This window comes from Labeo rohita, chromosome 20, assembly GCF_022985175.1.
Source record: "Labeo rohita strain BAU-BD-2019 chromosome 20, IGBB_LRoh.1.0, whole genome shotgun sequence".
NCBI classification, from domain to species: domain Eukaryota; kingdom Metazoa; phylum Chordata; class Actinopteri; order Cypriniformes; family Cyprinidae; genus Labeo; species Labeo rohita.
Genome location: NC_066888.1, coordinates 20,178,017 through 20,195,455, shown reverse-complemented (window position 1 = coordinate 20,195,455; position 17,439 = coordinate 20,178,017). Strand labels below are relative to the sequence as shown.

The window sequence follows — 17,439 nt, the reverse complement described above, 5'->3', positions numbered from 1 at the left end:
ATTGCATAACTTCTTTCATCTCTATATTTGTATAGGGGCATTTGTTCACTGTGTAAACAATTCAGTGTCTTCGCCACAAGGGAGCAGAGTAAAGCTACTGTATAAATGGAGATGGGTCTTTTGTACAAATAAGAAATACAAGGCCGAACACAAAAATGTGAAAGTAAAAATGCTTTGGTCATTAACAAACCTTTAGGTACTTTTTGTAAATAAGCGTTCTGGAATATTTAAGTGACTTCATGTCCACGTACCGAAGTAGTATTTTGGAATGAAGATTTAGCTGTTTTATCATATCTACCTTTTATATATAATATGCTTCATACTTCTTAGTATTAGTAGGAACAAAACAAAGAAAGCATGCTATTGCGTAATAAAAGTTCTTTATTTAGCCTCATCCATCATGCCATTAATGTCAGATGCAGAGCAAGGACAAAACTATATGTCACATTTGACATTTTAGCTAAGAATTTGAATAATCATTTATACAAATAGAATAATACAACAGCATAATAATGAGACGTGTGGCATCAGTAATTGCTTTATATACATGTTGGTATTACACTTCAGTTAAGTGTCCATTGGCTTGAATGTCCATTTAAGAATGCACTTTCCAAAAGATGGTAGTGTTTATTTCATTCACTGTTTGTTCAGACTGACCAGTTTACCGGAAAAAGGGCAAAGGAAGCTCAATTTGCTGTATTCCATCATTTGCATTAATAAATTCCTCCAGATTGTTCAAAATGCTGGTATATAATACACTTAAAGGAAACAAAACAGACATGACAAACATGGTACTCAGGTCATCAAAGGTCTGCAGCAGCTTCATGTAGAAAGCGTTAAGGGGAGCAGCAACAACTTCTAAGATGTCAGATTTATCACTGTCCACAAATTCTTGTGCTTGGTCAACCACCTCTCGTAGGGTCTGTCCTAATTTCTCAAGATACACATCAAGGCCTTGTGTATGCTTCATCACATCTGCTATCATAGCTAGGATACTTCTCAGGGTACTTCTCACATTTTCTTGCACCTCGGCTACAGTCATGGCCTTTCCAGGGGGAAACTTAATTTCAATTGTGTTGAAGTTCTCCATGATGGGAGAGAAATATATCTCCAGTTTGTTAGCGAGTTTCTCCAGCATTTCCGCAATAGTAAATCGGATCTTCGTGCAGATTTGAGGCAGTGTAGCTTCGTCCATTCCAGGCAGTTTGTATTTGGTCTCTCTCAGGAAGTTGATGGCAGCATCAAGCAGAATCTGGATGGTCTTTTGGTATGTAACAACTACATTTCTGAAAAGTTTAGACAGCTCACTAAGCTCTTGACTAGCAGAAAAGCGGGCATCTCTTACAACATTTTCAATTTTATAAAAAATCGTAAACATTTTTGTCAGTGCATCAGTGATGCCATATTTTTCAGCAAATCTTTCAATACTGGATGAGATAACTGGTAGCCTTTCATTAAATCCTTCAGCCATATCGCGTGTAGCCAGTAAGTTGTAGCTGACCAACAGCACTTTTTCATCTCCCTTTTCTACAGCACGGATGTTCAGAATTTCAACATCCTTTCCTGGTGAAGACTGCAATGCAATGATTGGAATATAGAAACAAAAGTTTTTAGCATGAGTTAATTGCTTAATTTGAAGCAGTAATGTAAGAAGTGCCACTTACAGCGTAACGGCTGTAGATCCTTGCATTCATCTCAGATAGGGTCTTTCCTTGAAGCTGGAAGCCAAGGTGGCCAGTTGTTGGTGTGGAAACAGAGGCACTCAGCCCATCTCTTCCAGCAGCGTAGCGATAGTTTACATCTGTGAATGTTGGGCTGGTGATGTCCACATTTACGGTATGGCTAGGATCACTAAACAAAAATTCATAAGTAAGCTTAATAATTACAATTCACACACTTAATTAGATATAAACTAAAGAATACTTGTAAGCCTAATACAATGCTTTTTTTTTTACCCCATACGAAGAACATTGCTGATGTCCATAGTAAAGTCAGCATGTGTAAGTGCAGCATTTGCTCCTACAACAAGGGCACCATTCTCCATTGTAGTACTCATGGAGCCTGTGTGTGAAAGCACAAATCAATTAGGCACACTTAATGATATATGATAACTGATATTTTAAGTTATAAGTACTTATATTTTTGCAGATACTTACTATCAAGATTGTACTCCAGGAGCACAGCTGGTGAAGTGGCTTTAGCCTTGAGAACAGTTTCGTAGACTGGAGCACTACCATCTAATTTAACAACAACGTCTGTGTTGTACACTGGAGAGGTGATCTTTAAGGTGTAGTCAGTTTTCTGCTTGGGTACACTAAGCTCCACCAGCATCACCTCAGACATCTTAAGGTCACCAAAGGTGCTTGGTTGAGACAAGTCCATTTTCATATTAGCCACCAGTGACTTTAGAAGCTCCAGATCAACTGTTGCCTGGCCAGTATGATCTCCCTTTGTGTTGAAACCTCCGATATTTGCTTCATTCTTGGAAGAAAACTTCAGCATAGCGTAAACATGTTCCATAGCTGTTTCCACAGACAGGCTTTCATCCATATCAAACGCTACCTTGAGATCTCCATAATTCAGGTTGCTTTCAGCAAAAGTCTTAAGAGCATATCGCAAACTGTTGCCATTCAGATAGAGAGATTCTTCATAATTTAGAGCTCCCTTTACAATACCACTATCTAGGAATGTTCCGTCTATGGTATCCTTTATGAGAATCTCTGCAGAGACAAACGTAAGAGTTGCTTCACCTTTTAAGGTGTTCTCAGCATTTCCCTTACCAGCAATCTTAATAATGGGAACGTCAAATGTGTACTCTGTCTTAAATGTTGAATCTGCTTTTAGATGGGCCTTGTTGTCGGCAGTTAGTTGGTAGTTGGCTTTAGCTGTAAGTATCGGTAGGTTAATGTTTCCAGTTGTGGTTGCAGACAGTGCAACTTCAAAGTTATCTGGGTTTACAGTTACAGTGCTCTCATGGGTTCCATCAATGTGGCGATTTTTCAGGACCACAGAATTGGCTAATTTTAATCCACTTTTCGTGCTCAGACTGCTGGTTCCTTCAAGCTTGGCCTTCAGTCCCTCAAACTCAGAGGTAGTAGTTGCTCCAAATCGAATTACAGGGTTGTCCTTCCCATAGATACCAGCATTAGCGTTAAGGCTAAATATAGAGGACTTGAATGACACCTCAGAGATTAAATCACCCAGAGGACGGACGTTAATGAGACCAAGATCAATAATGGGTGCAGCTTTGTTCTTCTGGTAGACAATCTTTGCATCTACATCAATAGCCTGGTCAAAGTTGGTCAACAAATGCTTAAGGCCAGTTTGTTCAAACAGGTTGATGTTGCTGATTTCTGGAGTGTCAAAATCTATGAAAATCGTTTTTAACTCGATAGATGGGATACTGAATGGGACAGTCAGGAACTCCAAATTGGCCCCTCCATCGACTGCCGCATAAATGCCAGCCTCATCTGCATTGTTGGCAACTGTAAAGTTGTGACCGTATTTGTACTGATTGAAACGAGCAAATGCCACAGTGCTCAACTTCTGCGTGTTGGTATTTAGGATAACAGCATAATCATTCTGGAGATCAATCTTGGCAGTCAGAGGGTCTCTGAAGCTGAGTTTAGTATTAGCCTTGTTTTGGAAGTCAAGGACCAACTCAAAGGGGTGCACTAAGAAGTTAAAGGAACTGGAAAAAGTACCACTAAGCAATCCAGCATACTTTGAGTCATAGGCTGTCTTCATCTCTACCTTCATTTCTCTGAAGTTAACCTTTCCAGAAGCATTCAGCAAGTAAGTATCCCCATTTTCATCACTTCCTTCAGAATAGGCACTAAAGGCGATGTAGCTCAGGGCAACACTTACAGCATTTATTTTCTGTTTAAACTTTATGTTGTCACCATCACCATCTGTAGAAATTGTTAGCTTGGCTGTTGTTGGAGTAATAATTATAGATGAGATACTCTTGATGGTGAGACTATCAGACTCATCTTCCACAGTTATATGGCCCTTGCCTTCTTCTGTCATGGTCAGATGGATTTGTAAACCATCCTGCCTAAGAGTGACCTCATTAGTATAAGAATGTTCACTGTTCCATGAGAGCCAAGGAATCCTTACCTTGTCGGTATATTGTGTTTTAATATTTGCAGACATTCCATCCCCCAGTGCAAAGGAGGCCATGTTATCAATGTTAGCACTAAGGGCGGCAATGGTTATCTTCACATTGCTCTTTGACACAGCCTGGGCTGAGAAGCCGTAGAGTGACACTGAGGATTGGTGGTCAACAGCTAGGATACTGTGAGTGATCTTCAGGGTTTCGGAAACAATCACACGACTCATCTTAGGCATGGCAACCCGAGCTGTGGAATCCAGGTTGTATTTAAGAATGTCATATTCAGATAATCCTTGTGAGGCAATGCGCCCTGTGAATTGAGGGGTTTCTGCATTTTCAGTAGAGTTGAAGAATTCCATGGTAGTTTTCATGCTGAAACTTGGAACGCTGATCTTCACCTCACCGTACAACTTTCCGAAGCATGGCATCATGACCTCAGTAGGGATTGCAGGGAGAGTGAATTCTGGGATCTGCAGGTCTGAAAATGTGTGGTTCGGTAAGTATTTGGGAATTTTGGGGAAGGAGATCTCTGGGAAACTTATCTCTGGCAGTGTGATGGCAGAGATCTTAGGCAGGTAGATAATTTTTAGGTCACCAAAGATAGCATCAGCAGATGGCATTTCATAATTGGCAATGAAGTTTAATAGGTCTAATAGTCCCTGCCTGATATCATCATACTCTATTTTGATTGGTGGCACAGTGTAATATTGCAGAACAGTGAACTCCGGGAGGTCAATCAGTGTAGGAGGGAGGTTGATTTCCTGAAACATCTCTAAACTTATTTTTATGGAGGGTACAACAAGGTCAGTGAGTGGGAAGGTGAAAGATGGGATCTCAAATTCAGCTGTTTTCAGGGCTGTCTTGACTCCCTCACAGATTTGCTTCATCTCATTGACAATTGTCTGGTCTTCAAGGATGGTTTCGATTATTTCCATAACAGCACTGCATGCATCTGTTGCAGTGGCCACTACCTTAGTGTAGATGCCACTCACTAGCTGCATGACTTTGTTTCTGATATCCATGTCTGTAATTCTCTTTCTGAAGCTCTCTATGAGTGCTTTGGTGTCAATGTAGGCTGCACTATCAACAATGTCCTTGACCACTTTGCTGACCACATCTGCAACTTTGATCGTTCTCAGCTCCTCAAGGCAAGAAGTTAGAGATGACAGAGCATAATTGACAAAATCTCTAATTGCATCAAGCTTTTGTCGGATCTCAAGTGACAAACTCACAGAGTAAAGATTACTGATTACCTCCTGCATTTTCTGATTGGCTTCATCCACAAATGCATTGTAGTCAAATGATCTAATATATCTGATACAATGGTTTAGGCAGTTGTTTAAATCCTCAATGATTTGGTTTACCTCTGTTGTTTTCAAGTAGGTCATGGCCTTATCCAGCCGCTCTGTGATGGGGGTCAGAATAGATTTCAAAGTGCTAGCAAGAGTCTTAACAGTTCCTTCAATATTGAACTTCTTGATAAGCTCGACAGCCTTTTTCAGAATTGCTTCAATCTTCTTGTCAACCCCAAATTTCTCCAGGATTTCTCTCACATTGCTGTAGATGGCATTCACCTTCCCTCCCAATACAGTAAGCAGTTGCTTTGCTTCTTCAGCAGTCTTGAGGATTTCCTCTGTAGGGATTTGAGCCATCAAATTGTTTGCGTAGTCTCTGAAGTCGGCAGAGGTAACGAAGTTCTTCACATCCTCAGTGAACTTTCCTTGGTCAAAGTTTGCAACAAACTGCTTCAGTTCTCTCAAAATCTCCTCTAGTTTGGATTTAATAGCATACTGTTCCTCAAGATCTTGCAAGAGGGCACTGCTGCTGCCCCTCAGTCTCGTTACATCAATCTGCTCAATTAAATTTTCAATAGCTTCAATGACAGCAAGAACTATGGCTCTGATGTCATATTTCTCATTGAATGCATTCAGTTCTTCTGTTAGTCTCTGTATTGCAGTGTCAGACAGTGTGCCGCTTGCAATCATTTCTCTTACAATTTTTTCTATGTCGCCTGCACGAGTGCCCAGTTCAGTGACTAGCTTTAACAAAACAGGCTTTAGATTCATCAGAGTGGCTTCAACGTCATCCAGAGTAAATCCATACTTCTTATATAGAGCAATCAGGTCATCGCTCATCTTGCTTATTTTCATCTCCAGATTTAGCTCGTTCACAGAATCACTAACGTATTTAGCCAGGTTCTGAATCTCTGCAATAATGTCTTCTCTGTTGATATAATACTGCACTGCCTCAACAATCCGTAAAATTGTTAGTTTAATGTGTTGCAGATCCAAAGGAAAATTCTGAATTAATGGCAGGCTGAAGATATGGCTGTTAGTGTTTTTATCGTATTTTAGGAAGGCTGAGAAAGTGTGCTCTTGGTTGTTAGCGTCAACTGTGTTAAAGAGGTTTGTGGTGATGGATCCAGACACTTGTACTCCAAGTCTTTCAGGGTTGTTGAAAGCATGTACATCTTCGCTGAACAAATGGTTGTTGACCTTAGATTTTACTTTCACACTGGCCTGCTGCTCGGATGGTGTCAGCACTGTATCGATCTTATTATCAAGGTTGGTTTCAATTGATAGACCATTGTCCAAATTGTGAGTTGTTGAGACTCTGCATTCGTGTGAGTGTGCAAGAGCAAGTGGTTCTGCCTTCATAAGAAATCTAGTGTAAACTTGTGCGCTTTGTTTTCCGTACAGATACAAATCACCATCTGTATTGGCCATGGCGTCAACGTTGAATCTGAAGGGAACAGCAGTGGCATGAAAGTTACCATTAAAGCGTAGGTACTGTGAGTTCAAACGTGCACCACTGCCGAATGTGACTGAAAGTCCAGCAACCTCGATTTCTGTGTTGTGGCTCATGTGAGATCCCATGAGTTTTCCAGTAGTACCACACTTGGCGGTGACAACCAGATCTTCGTATCTGATCTCGTATGTGTGCTTCAGCTCATCTTCACCAGAGGAAAGCTTCCAAGTGCCACTCAGGTCAGCTGTGTATGGAAGTGCCTTAAGCTGGGCCTCATTAACCAAAATGATGTCCAGAACATTCAGATTATTGCTAATTCTCATTGAGGTACTATATGGTTCAGTTTGAATGGAGATGTCATGCTTATAAGTTACAACATTACCATTAAGATCCATTATGGAGTTGAAAGCTACCGAGGACAGGGATGCAGACAGAGAATTTGTATTTTTAATTAGCATTTCATGTAATTTGCCCTTTGTCTCAGCTGACAAGGAAAGTTTTGAAGTGTCAAGGGCTCCGCTGAATTTGTTCTCAAGCGTCAAAGGGATGAGAGAGCTTTCCAGTGAGGTTGTGCCACTCGTGGCCAGGCCATCCTTGGTCAGGGATAGGCTGCACTTGTGTGAAGCTGTGTGTTCAATCAGATTTGCGGAGGCATGACTTTTTATATCCAGCCCATTGCCATCCAGTTTTGCTATAAACTGGGAAGCAAAAGCGTCAGCATTGGTGTCAATCTTAATGTTGACCAAATTAGGACTAGCACTAGCCTCAGCTACGTTTCGAATGTTCAGATTGAGAACCTTTGCCCTTGTATCTGACTTTAGAGCAAGTACAGACCCTTTATAGGTTACCTCAGCATCATGCATCAGAGTGTTCTCAAATGCGGTTGTTTTTGATATAACAGAGAGCTCTCCATTGGCAAACCCTGCTTCAATTGTGTTCTCTGCTTGGAAATAGTCTGAGTCTACTTTCAGAGAGGAATCAATTTTCGCTTCTGGCTTAAATGGCAGTAGGATAAATGCTTGCTTGAGAGCAACTTCACCATTCAGAGGACCAGCCTTGATGGAGCCCATCAGATTTCCATCTCCTGAGATCTCATCCTCATTGACTCCAACCTGGCCTGTGTGTTCCAGTGAAATCTTCAGACCCAAGGGGCTGTTTGCCACAATCTTACTGCTTGACTTAAATTTGAGTTCTTCAGCAGTTGTCAGTTCCTCAGTGTAATTAAAACTGGCTTTAATTAGCTTGTGATCAAGAGAGGACATCATCTCAGCCCTCAAAGATTCCCCAGGTGTGTTTTCCACTAAAGCAGATCCTAAACATGAGCATAATAACAAGTATTTCATTACAGATCATACAAAAAAGTGGTTAGGAAAAATACAGTTGCAAACAAACATACAAGTACCTTCCACTTTGAAGGAGAGGAGATCCACTTGGCTGGTTCCAGCGACTTTAATCTTGGCAGAATAGCTTGGCTTCTCAACAAGTTCCCTGCCGGCAGAAGCAGATGCCTCCATATTGTAGAAGTTGCTGTTTATCTTGCTGGACACCTCTGCCCTTGCCATGTAAGGCAGTGACACAGCCAGACTATCAGGAACAAAGACCTCTGGAAGAGGAATGCTAATGGAAGCAACTTCCAGGCCAAGCTGAGGTACTGTCAGTTTTGGTGTGGTCAGGGAAGCAGGGAAGTTGAAATCTCCAAAAGATTTCCCACCAAGAGGAATGGGAATAGAGATGGTGTAATAATCCTGGCCAAACTGGTATTTAGCAGAACCCTCACTGTTAAAATATATAAAATGTTGTATTAATGTACTTAACATAATGTGTAACATTGTAGATATGATTCATGTTTCTGCATTTTAAAATGTATTGTTAAATTTTTAATTCACTCACGCATTTAGGAACAGCGTCTTAGGGACAGTGAATTCTGGGAGGGCAGGAATCCTAAAGTCCTGGAGGTATGGAATGTCGGCAGCAATTTGTTCCAGGTAGGCATTTGAGGCCTAGATGGTTATTGATAAAGCGTTATATTCTAAATCATCTCTATTTTATATTTTGCTTTTTCTTACTTGTGTGAATTTATGGGTTTCAGGAACCAAGGATTTATTTTGAATTTACCTCAACTGACTGAATCAAGACATCACGGATCTTCATATCAGACATGCCAGTCTGCTGGTCAAGCAGGTCATTGACTGTGGCTTTGATGGCATCAATAGGAATAAGGTTGTGAATCTCAGTGCCGACATCAGAAGTGACCTCAGCCTCAATTTTCTCCTCATCTAAAAAAAAACAAAAAAACATGAAAATTAGTTATAGTTTTATAGTTATATAGGATAAACTTTCGGTTTATTTGCAAAATTTGAGTTGAAGTTGAGTTTAAGGAAGCATAATAACAATTAGAATTTACATAATTCATATAATCCAAATGTTATCTCTTTAATATTGACTTAAAATATTTGTTTTAAAATTTAATATGTCTTAATAGTTTTATACGCTATCACAAAATAAATAAATAAATCAAATTACTTCAAAAATACTTCAAGTGATCTGAAGTCAAGAAAGAGAGTGAGATTTTGAATTTTAAATTTGCTCTTATCTGAAATGATAGTGTATTTGAAGATATGTTCATACTTTTAGTTCTCGAATGAAAAGTTTAAAATGTACCGTATTTCAGAATGACTTTCTGAATAGAGGACGTTGTCTTGGGAAGCCTAAGGTCACTCTCAAGCTCTAGTGTACAGCCCTCAGCATGTTTCAGGTTTGCAGTTACTTTAGCATTAGTCTGAAGATTAGGAATGAGCAGCTGAACCTGCAGCATGGCATCCTCCATTGACTCTATCCTAAAGAAGGAAGAGAATATTAAACTCAAAAGCAATGTGTAATTATTAAAAACATATTACTATTGTTAAAACCTATTTAATATAGACATGTGCATACTTAGCAAGGGCAACAAGAGATGCCTCAGGTATTTTCTTGTTGATGAAGTCCAGCTGAACAGAATGTGTGGCCCTGCTCTCAGTGTTGTCAACAGAATGAACCCGAATTCCAGCTTCAAGGTCATAATCAGGAATTTGGAGATCAGCTGAGACACTGTATTCCTGTCTATTGAACATCAGATTTGCTGTGCCCTCAAATGATGTTCCTTTTATATGGAAAAAGAGGAACATTTCAGTTGCTAGTTAACGGATGAAAACGTCTACAGGTTATGAGGGATTCTTTCATGAAGCATTTAATTACCTTCTGCCTTCAGACCAAAAGTCACCCGGTCAACCTTGTCTTCATACACATAGTCGACAGTAGCTGTGTATGCAGAAACCTCACCGGTGGGATGGATCTCAATGGCAAATCTAAAGACACAGGTCTGTGTTCAAATTTGGGGATTCAAAAAAGCAAGACAACAAACAAATAAATAAACAAACCAGTATTTATCTTACTTGCTGTCACCAGTCAAGGGGAAGTAGGGAGAGGCATCACTGGAAAAGGCATCTGAGTATTGCAGTGTACTGCAGTACTTAAAACCAGGGAAGAAAGGAGTGCACTTCTGTGCTTTCACAGGTTCCATTATTGGAGGAATAGTCTTAGTTTCAGAACCAGTCATAGAGAACAAAGAGTTGCTGTGCAGAGATAATAAAATGCAGAATTAGATCAATATTACATTTTTGTATATCATAATTGCATTTTCTGTCTTAACAGTGGAATCTTACGTCACACTGATGAGTTTTGTTGGAGCTTGGGGTGTGGGAAAGGTCAGCTTGAGCTGCTTTTTGCTTACAGCGACCTTTACATTCAGACCGCTCTCATGGTAGATGTTAGTGTGCATCTCCAGGCCAGATTCGACATAGTCAGGTAAGAGAGCTCCAACTGCAGTCACAAACTCCACTCCGACAGATGGCATGAAGGCCATCTCGCTCTGTGTGAAAAGACAAAGAAATAGCTTAAATAATCTGGTATAGCTTGGCAAAACCTGGGAAAAAGTAAAATCAAGATGCATCTCGAACAAGCCTAGGCTGCGTTTCCCAAAAGCATCGTAAGCCTAAGTACATCGTAGATCCATTGAAATCAATGGTGCAACGAACCAGCAATAGCACTGGCTCTGAACTAGCATGCAGTTAATGCTGGTCGAAAAAGGGGTAAATGAGAAAAGACTTGACCCATACCATATCAGGGGCAATTTTCAATCCTCCTTTCACTCCTGGAGCAAAAGTACCAGACAGGGCAACTCTTAATGGAAGTCCAGTACCAGTGGGTAGATAAAACTCATTGTCCATGAAGACATAGTGAAGGAAAAGGTTGTTGTTGACACTTGAGTAAAGGTTCCTTAGGAACTGTAAAACAAATCATTAATTTAACATTAATTTGTTCAAATCATCCACTCAATACTTAATAGGAAGCTGTAAATTTATTTTGACCATCATCCTTCTTTATTATTATGGTGTTTTAGAGCATGGCAGATTTGCTAAGCACTAATAAGTATTTTAAAGCAGTTCACTTACATCAGCAGGGAACATATTTAAGAGTTTGTTAGTCAGCAAAGCAGCAGAGTTGACCATGCCTTCCATATCCTTGGTTTTGAGATAACCCATTTCAGCACCCAGAAGCCTCAGGTAGATCATAGCCTCTGGGTTATCTTGAACCTTCAGTTTCTGGATGAGCTTGTTAACATTATTCATTACTTCCTTGACGATGCTTTGAGGGGCCTAGAGTGAGAAGGGTATGTGAGTGATAGCCCAAACCAAAGAAAATGCTATAAATGTAGCAAAAAAATTTAAATTTAAAAGACCTGTTGCATTTTTATGTTTTCCCATAGTGTTGGGAACATGCTCTGCATTATGTCATTGCCCCCGGGCACTTTATCAGCTGCATAGTTGATGGTCTTCTGCACGGTGTCATGGAAGAATCCATCAATACCAATTAGGGCATCAACAGTGGGTTCCAGTCCCTTACCATTCAACCCTATCTGTAAGAACAAAAAGTAATAACATATCAATATAAAACTAGAAAAAAACAAAAGGAGAACGTTTAAAAATGTCTAAATGTAGATCTTGTACCTCAAACATATCTATGTCATATCCAAAAGCATTCATGGTCATCTCCAGGATGACTTCATTGGGCAGAAGTTCTTCAGACTCGAAGATCACATTTCCTTCTAGAGAGCCAATCTTGTAATTGCGTGAGTACTTTGTTGGATCTGTGGAAGGTCTGATCTCATTCCCTTGGAGAGCATAGAGAATCTTGTCTCTAAGTCTGAGAAGCAGAAGAAAAATTAGCCACGGTTTTTTATACTTAAGATGAAGTTGAAACGAGTTGAAAGATCTCTACTAACTCCTTAGTGTCAGGTGCTGTGGAACTCAGGATGTTGCTGATATGTGAGGCAACAAAGCTCATAGCCTGACAGTTTTTGTTTTTAGGCAGAGCAGCAACCAGCTGAGCCAGTTCAGAAGGCTGAGGGTCCTTCATCACAATGAGATACGCAGCAACACGCTTCTGTACGGGAGCGGCTGTGTCGAAGATGACCTTCATTAGCACCTCTTTGCCCTGTTAGAAATAGCAAGTTTATGTTAGCCAAACGTACATTCATTGTAAATATTTTCAGTAAATTTGGTAAAACATCTGGCTTACCTCAGAAGGGACAGAAGTGAGTCTAAAAGCTTGAATAGCTGCTTGCTGGACCTCAGGGGATGCAGCAGGTTGGTTTATGCATTGGATAATCGCCGATTTCAGAGCAGGGCTTGCAGCTCCGACGGCAGCAGCCATGTTTCCGATGACCTTGAGATTTCATATACAGATTTCAGTATCCACATATCAGCTGGTATTTTTAACTTGGTGAAGCATGAGTAATGGAATAGGTTGAACATACCCTTAGGGACAGGTACACATGTTCCTGGTCGCCTGTGCAGTAACCGATCTGTTCAAGGGCGTAATCAGCAACTCCCTGAATCTCAGGGGTGACGCTTCCTTCTGCTTCATAGAGCCTTGGATAAGATGTATAAACATTTGAATTCGCTTACAGACCAAATACCGTGACTACTGTTGAGTTGTGATTGTTTTCTCACCTCCTGACAGCATTGCTGAGAGCATAGTAGATGGGCTTGCTGTCTTTGTACTTAGCTATCTTCAGCATTTCCTCAACAAGTTCTCTGGATGGGTTGGGAATCATTCCCATGGCGTACACTGCAGCATCAATCTCTATTGAGGAACGGTCAAAGGTCCTGAGAACCCGCAAGATGCCGCTGGCGCATTCTGGCGTGCCACACTGGAACAACGCCTGGTACACCAGGGGACGAGAAATCTCCAGGGCCTCCGGTAAAGCAGCGCTCAGGCTTTCAGCATTCATTTTGCGAATTGTAGCAATGAGCTTTTGAGCTAGGTGGGCTCGGTTGTGTCCATTGTTGGTTTCAGAAAGGCCGGCCAGTTCTTTTAGAACAGACAGGATGACCTCTTTATCCTTAATTGGATGGACTGAGTCAATGCTTCCGTCAAGGTGCAGGGTCTTCATGTTGGCTACATCTAGAGAAAACACCATCGATTAAAACGCAATTACTCCAAACGCATGATAATTCAAGTGTCTGAATTTCTTACCATGCTCAAAGATTCTGTCGTTGTGCACCGTCACTCCCACCAGTGTCAAGACTTGTTTTCCTACATTAGTAACTCCATACTGTCCTCTGTTTACAATCAGAATGAATTAGCAGATCAATAAACAAAACGGTCAGTCAAAAATAAAAACCCATGTAGCTGTCAATGAACTCACTTGTAAGAGAAAGGCACAAGCATGTGGTTTTCAGTGCAGGAAGCAGAGGTCATATGTTTCTGTGCATTATCAAACTTGTAGTTGCAGGTTTGACTGCTCCTGATGAGCTGAGCAAGTGGGTAGTGCTGTGTGACCAAAAGGACAGTTAAAACATTATTGAAGCCATCAGATATCCAGTGCACTATTTAAAGATGGGATGACTTACCAAGCCCGTGATAAGGGCCAGGGGACTGGTGTGATCCTTGACCGGGCTGAAATTGTCACATTTAGACAGGTCTCTGTTGAGGGTGACATCGGTGGCGATGTCCTCTCTGGCGTTCACAGTGTAGCCTGTCTTGCACATACCGTAGATAGTGGGCTGGTTTTGGGAAAGAAGTCATAATGGATTAATCAATGCATATCAACCTTTTAACAAACGTTTTGTGACATTTTAGAGTTAATGACTGACCATTCTTCTGTTTCTGTCCTCCTCCAGCACAGGCACTGCAAGGGCAGAGATTAGACCTCTCTTGATGTTCAAAATATTGACTGGTTCATCATCCTCAGGAAACAATTTGATTTCGTCGTCTCCCTCAACGGTGAACTTCAGTGGGTTCCTGAGAATTGAGATCAGGGAAGGTCAGTGTTTGTTAATGTTTAGTATAATTATTTCTTGTCTACTCAAAATCAGTGTATATCTATATATGTTTATTGCTGGGTGTAGAAACGTACTCCTCCATGGCAGCCTTGAAAGCATCTGCACCAGCAGATGGCCCAAAGACAGGCTTTCCTTCTGTATCAACATCGATCACCTCACTCAATGCGCACTCCGTTGTGCGCACAATGTAGCTGCATGTGCGTGGGACCTCAATGTCAACCTGTTTAAAAAAGGCTATGTATGAAATTTCAAGTCGTATGAAAAAAAAAGAAAGAAAAAAATCAAAAAATGTGTCAACATTTATACCTTGCATCTTGCTTTGGGGCCATTGGTTGCTCCATTTAGGGCGTTTAGAGACTCTGTTTCGTAGATGTATTCATACTTCTGAAAGCTCTTGTACCTTTTGGCCACTAGGGGAGCAAAAATCACATTTAAAAAATCAAGGACACTCATACGTAACTCTAGTCTAAAACATTATATTGCATTTCTGAAATTATTAAAAAAAACAATTGACTTGAAGAATAAATTATAAAAATGAACAAATATTACTATTACAGTAACAGATTTTAAAGAAGAATGTTTTCTCATTCATTTTCTTTTTTCTGATAAATTTCATTAGATAATAAATACCATATGAAATTTCTTATATAGAATTTATGTATTTAAAAAAATAAAAATAAAATAAAATAATAATAATAATAATAGCTCAGCACTTACGAAGGCATGGTAATTCCTCATCTTGAGCATCTAAGATGGAAAAACATCAAGGAGTATTATACAAACAAAATCAAACATTACGATAAAATAAATTTCAGTGTTATTCTTAAAAAAAACAATTGATGAAATTAAAAATATAACACCAAAAAATAACTAATTAATATATGATGACGACATAGACAACAATTTCTCTTTTAATATTTTTTATTCTTATCAGCAGTTACTACATTAAAAAAAATAAAAATACATATATATATATTAAACTTTTTTCCATATATAGCTAATAAAAAATACAATTTGTTGAGTCAGCTTAAAATAATGTGTTACCCTGCTGCCTTAAAATTTTAAGTTCAGTCAACTTAAGTTTAGTCAGCTTGAAATGTTAAGTTGTACTTAGTAACAACTTAGATATTTGTGTTTGCTAAACTTAACAGATGGGTAAGGAACCCAGCTGCCTTTAAATTTTAAGTTGAATCAACTCAAATATCTTAGCTGTCACTTAGTATAATTTAACATTTCAAGCTGAATAAACTTTTTTTGAGTTGACTGAACTTAAAATTTTAAGGCAGCCAGGTAACAAATTATTTTAAGTTGACTCAACAAATTGTTTTTTACAGTGTACTATTAGAACTGAAACATGAAAATAAAATACTATCAGAATATTAAATTAGGTTAATATAAAACCAACAACAGGCACAATGTTTCTAATAAATCCTTAGCAGTACTTACTTGTCAAGACTATTCCACAAAGAAGCAGTAAAAGGGAGAGCTTAGTGTCCCCCATATTGGGTTCGGTTAAGCTCTTTCCTTAAGACTGTTGCGTATTCAGGTGGGATCTGCTGTATTACTGCTGTTAATGGCTTTATATATTAAGGCAGGTCCTGCAGGAATGGGAGGAGAGATGGCAGCTACAAGAGGTAAAGTCCCCACTCCAAAGTTCAAAACTTATGCCTCTGTGGCAGGACAAAGGCAACTATTTCATGTAGGGGCAGTGGTATTTCAAATGGAGAGAAAACATTTTTTTCAAAAGCATTCAAGGTTTCATTTCATCAGGGTTTGCTTGATCTGTTGGTTGACTGGTTGATTAATTCCCTTCTTTGTTTATTCCTGTTAGCCATGTAATCTCTTATTGATATACAAAGAAAATAGTTTTTATTTAACTTTTATTTTTCAGAAATATATTTATATTCAGAAAAAAGCCTACATGATTAAATAGGTAAAATTGGAGTAGTTATTTTTAAAATATTTTAACCTACCTTTTAAATTGGTAACATCTCAACAACTTCCTCCTGGCTCCTCTTGCGAGGTAATGTGACAGCAGGAAGCCTGTCTTTCTTTCATCCCTTACTTATGATGTTGCAAAGTAGGACATTAAGCACCAAACCAGATGAGGTCATATATCTAATCTTTGATCCGACATATTTATTAGACTACATTTTTTGACATCATTTGTCAGGGTTATTGCCAATCAGACATGACTAACCTGATACTGGAATAAATGATTAAACTTTCTGCCCTTTTGTCCTATTTACTTTATCTCTTTTTTGTGTTGTGAGTAAATACTAATCATGGTTGTCCTGGCGAGTCTTCTTGGATACACAGAGAGTTATTTATCAAAGGTGTTTTATTTGTGGAAAGCTATTCAAGCAGAATGTTCTAGAATTGGTTCCTAAACATTCTTATAAGCATCACCTGGTATTGTGGTATAGAACATTATATAGGATTTGCCCTGCAATGCTTGTTATTGGTTACTTAAAGTTGTGTGATTACAAAACTAATTCTCTTAAGTACTCGCAGTAGAAAAAGAGAAACTGTTGAGACGTTGCACTGCTCAAATGGTCATTGTCATCATATTAGGTTTGTCACGTAATATCTATATACTCTATGACCTGAAACTAGTCATGCACTGTTTGAGTGTCTCCAGTTAAGGCTCCACCTTAATCCTAACCATGAGAAGATACCATTTTCTCTATTAACAGTTTGTATCATTTTTTTTCCCAACTAAAAGAGTCTTTTAGTTGGAAAAGGAGAGCACGCAGCAACCCTGTTTCATCATGAATACTTGTTTAAAAGTCCACTGACATATCAAGGTTCAGATATTGACAGACTGGTCTTTACTATCTTACATAAGATGAAAAGAAGTGCACTGATTTTATGTCATGGACATTTTTCTTTTTCATTATAGTGCTTTGACAGAAATACAGGAAAATAATATGTATTATATACATACAGTTGAGGTCAAAAGTTTACATACACCTTGCAGAATTTGCAAAATGTTATTTTACCAAAATAAGAGGGATCATACAAAATGTATGTTATTTTTTATTTAGTACTGACCATAATAAGATATTTCACATAAAAGACATTTACATATAGTCTACAAGAGAAAATACTGGTTAAATTTATAAAAATGACCCTGTTCAAAAGTTTGCATACATTTGATTCAATGCTGTGTTGTTTCCTGAATGATAGACA

General features: G+C 39.1%; 1 protein-coding gene across 1 annotated transcript; it reads right to left on the bottom strand.

Moving 5' to 3' along the window:
* Positions 1–361: 361 nt before the first annotated feature.
* On the bottom strand, positions 362–15,856 carry apobb.1 (apolipoprotein Bb, tandem duplicate 1). The gene is made up of 28 exons (XM_051137900.1): positions 15,694–15,856; positions 14,965–14,994; positions 14,554–14,657; positions 14,322–14,467; positions 14,059–14,206; positions 13,816–13,968; positions 13,611–13,735; positions 13,439–13,524; positions 12,913–13,366; positions 12,717–12,831; positions 12,479–12,625; positions 12,183–12,394; positions 11,908–12,103; positions 11,640–11,816; positions 11,353–11,556; positions 11,017–11,184; positions 10,564–10,769; positions 10,294–10,473; positions 10,097–10,206; positions 9,797–10,001; positions 9,524–9,699; positions 8,978–9,138; positions 8,753–8,862; positions 8,265–8,638; positions 2,157–8,174; positions 1,956–2,061; positions 1,665–1,851; positions 362–1,573 (listed from the first exon to the last, which is right to left on the bottom strand). Exons 1-28 carry the CDS (start codon positions 15,746–15,748, stop codon positions 662–664), a joined length of 11,265 nt encoding a protein of 3,754 aa, XP_050993857.1. The 5' UTR covers positions 15,749–15,856; the 3' UTR covers positions 362–661.
* Between the last annotated feature and the right edge of the window lie 1,583 nt (positions 15,857–17,439).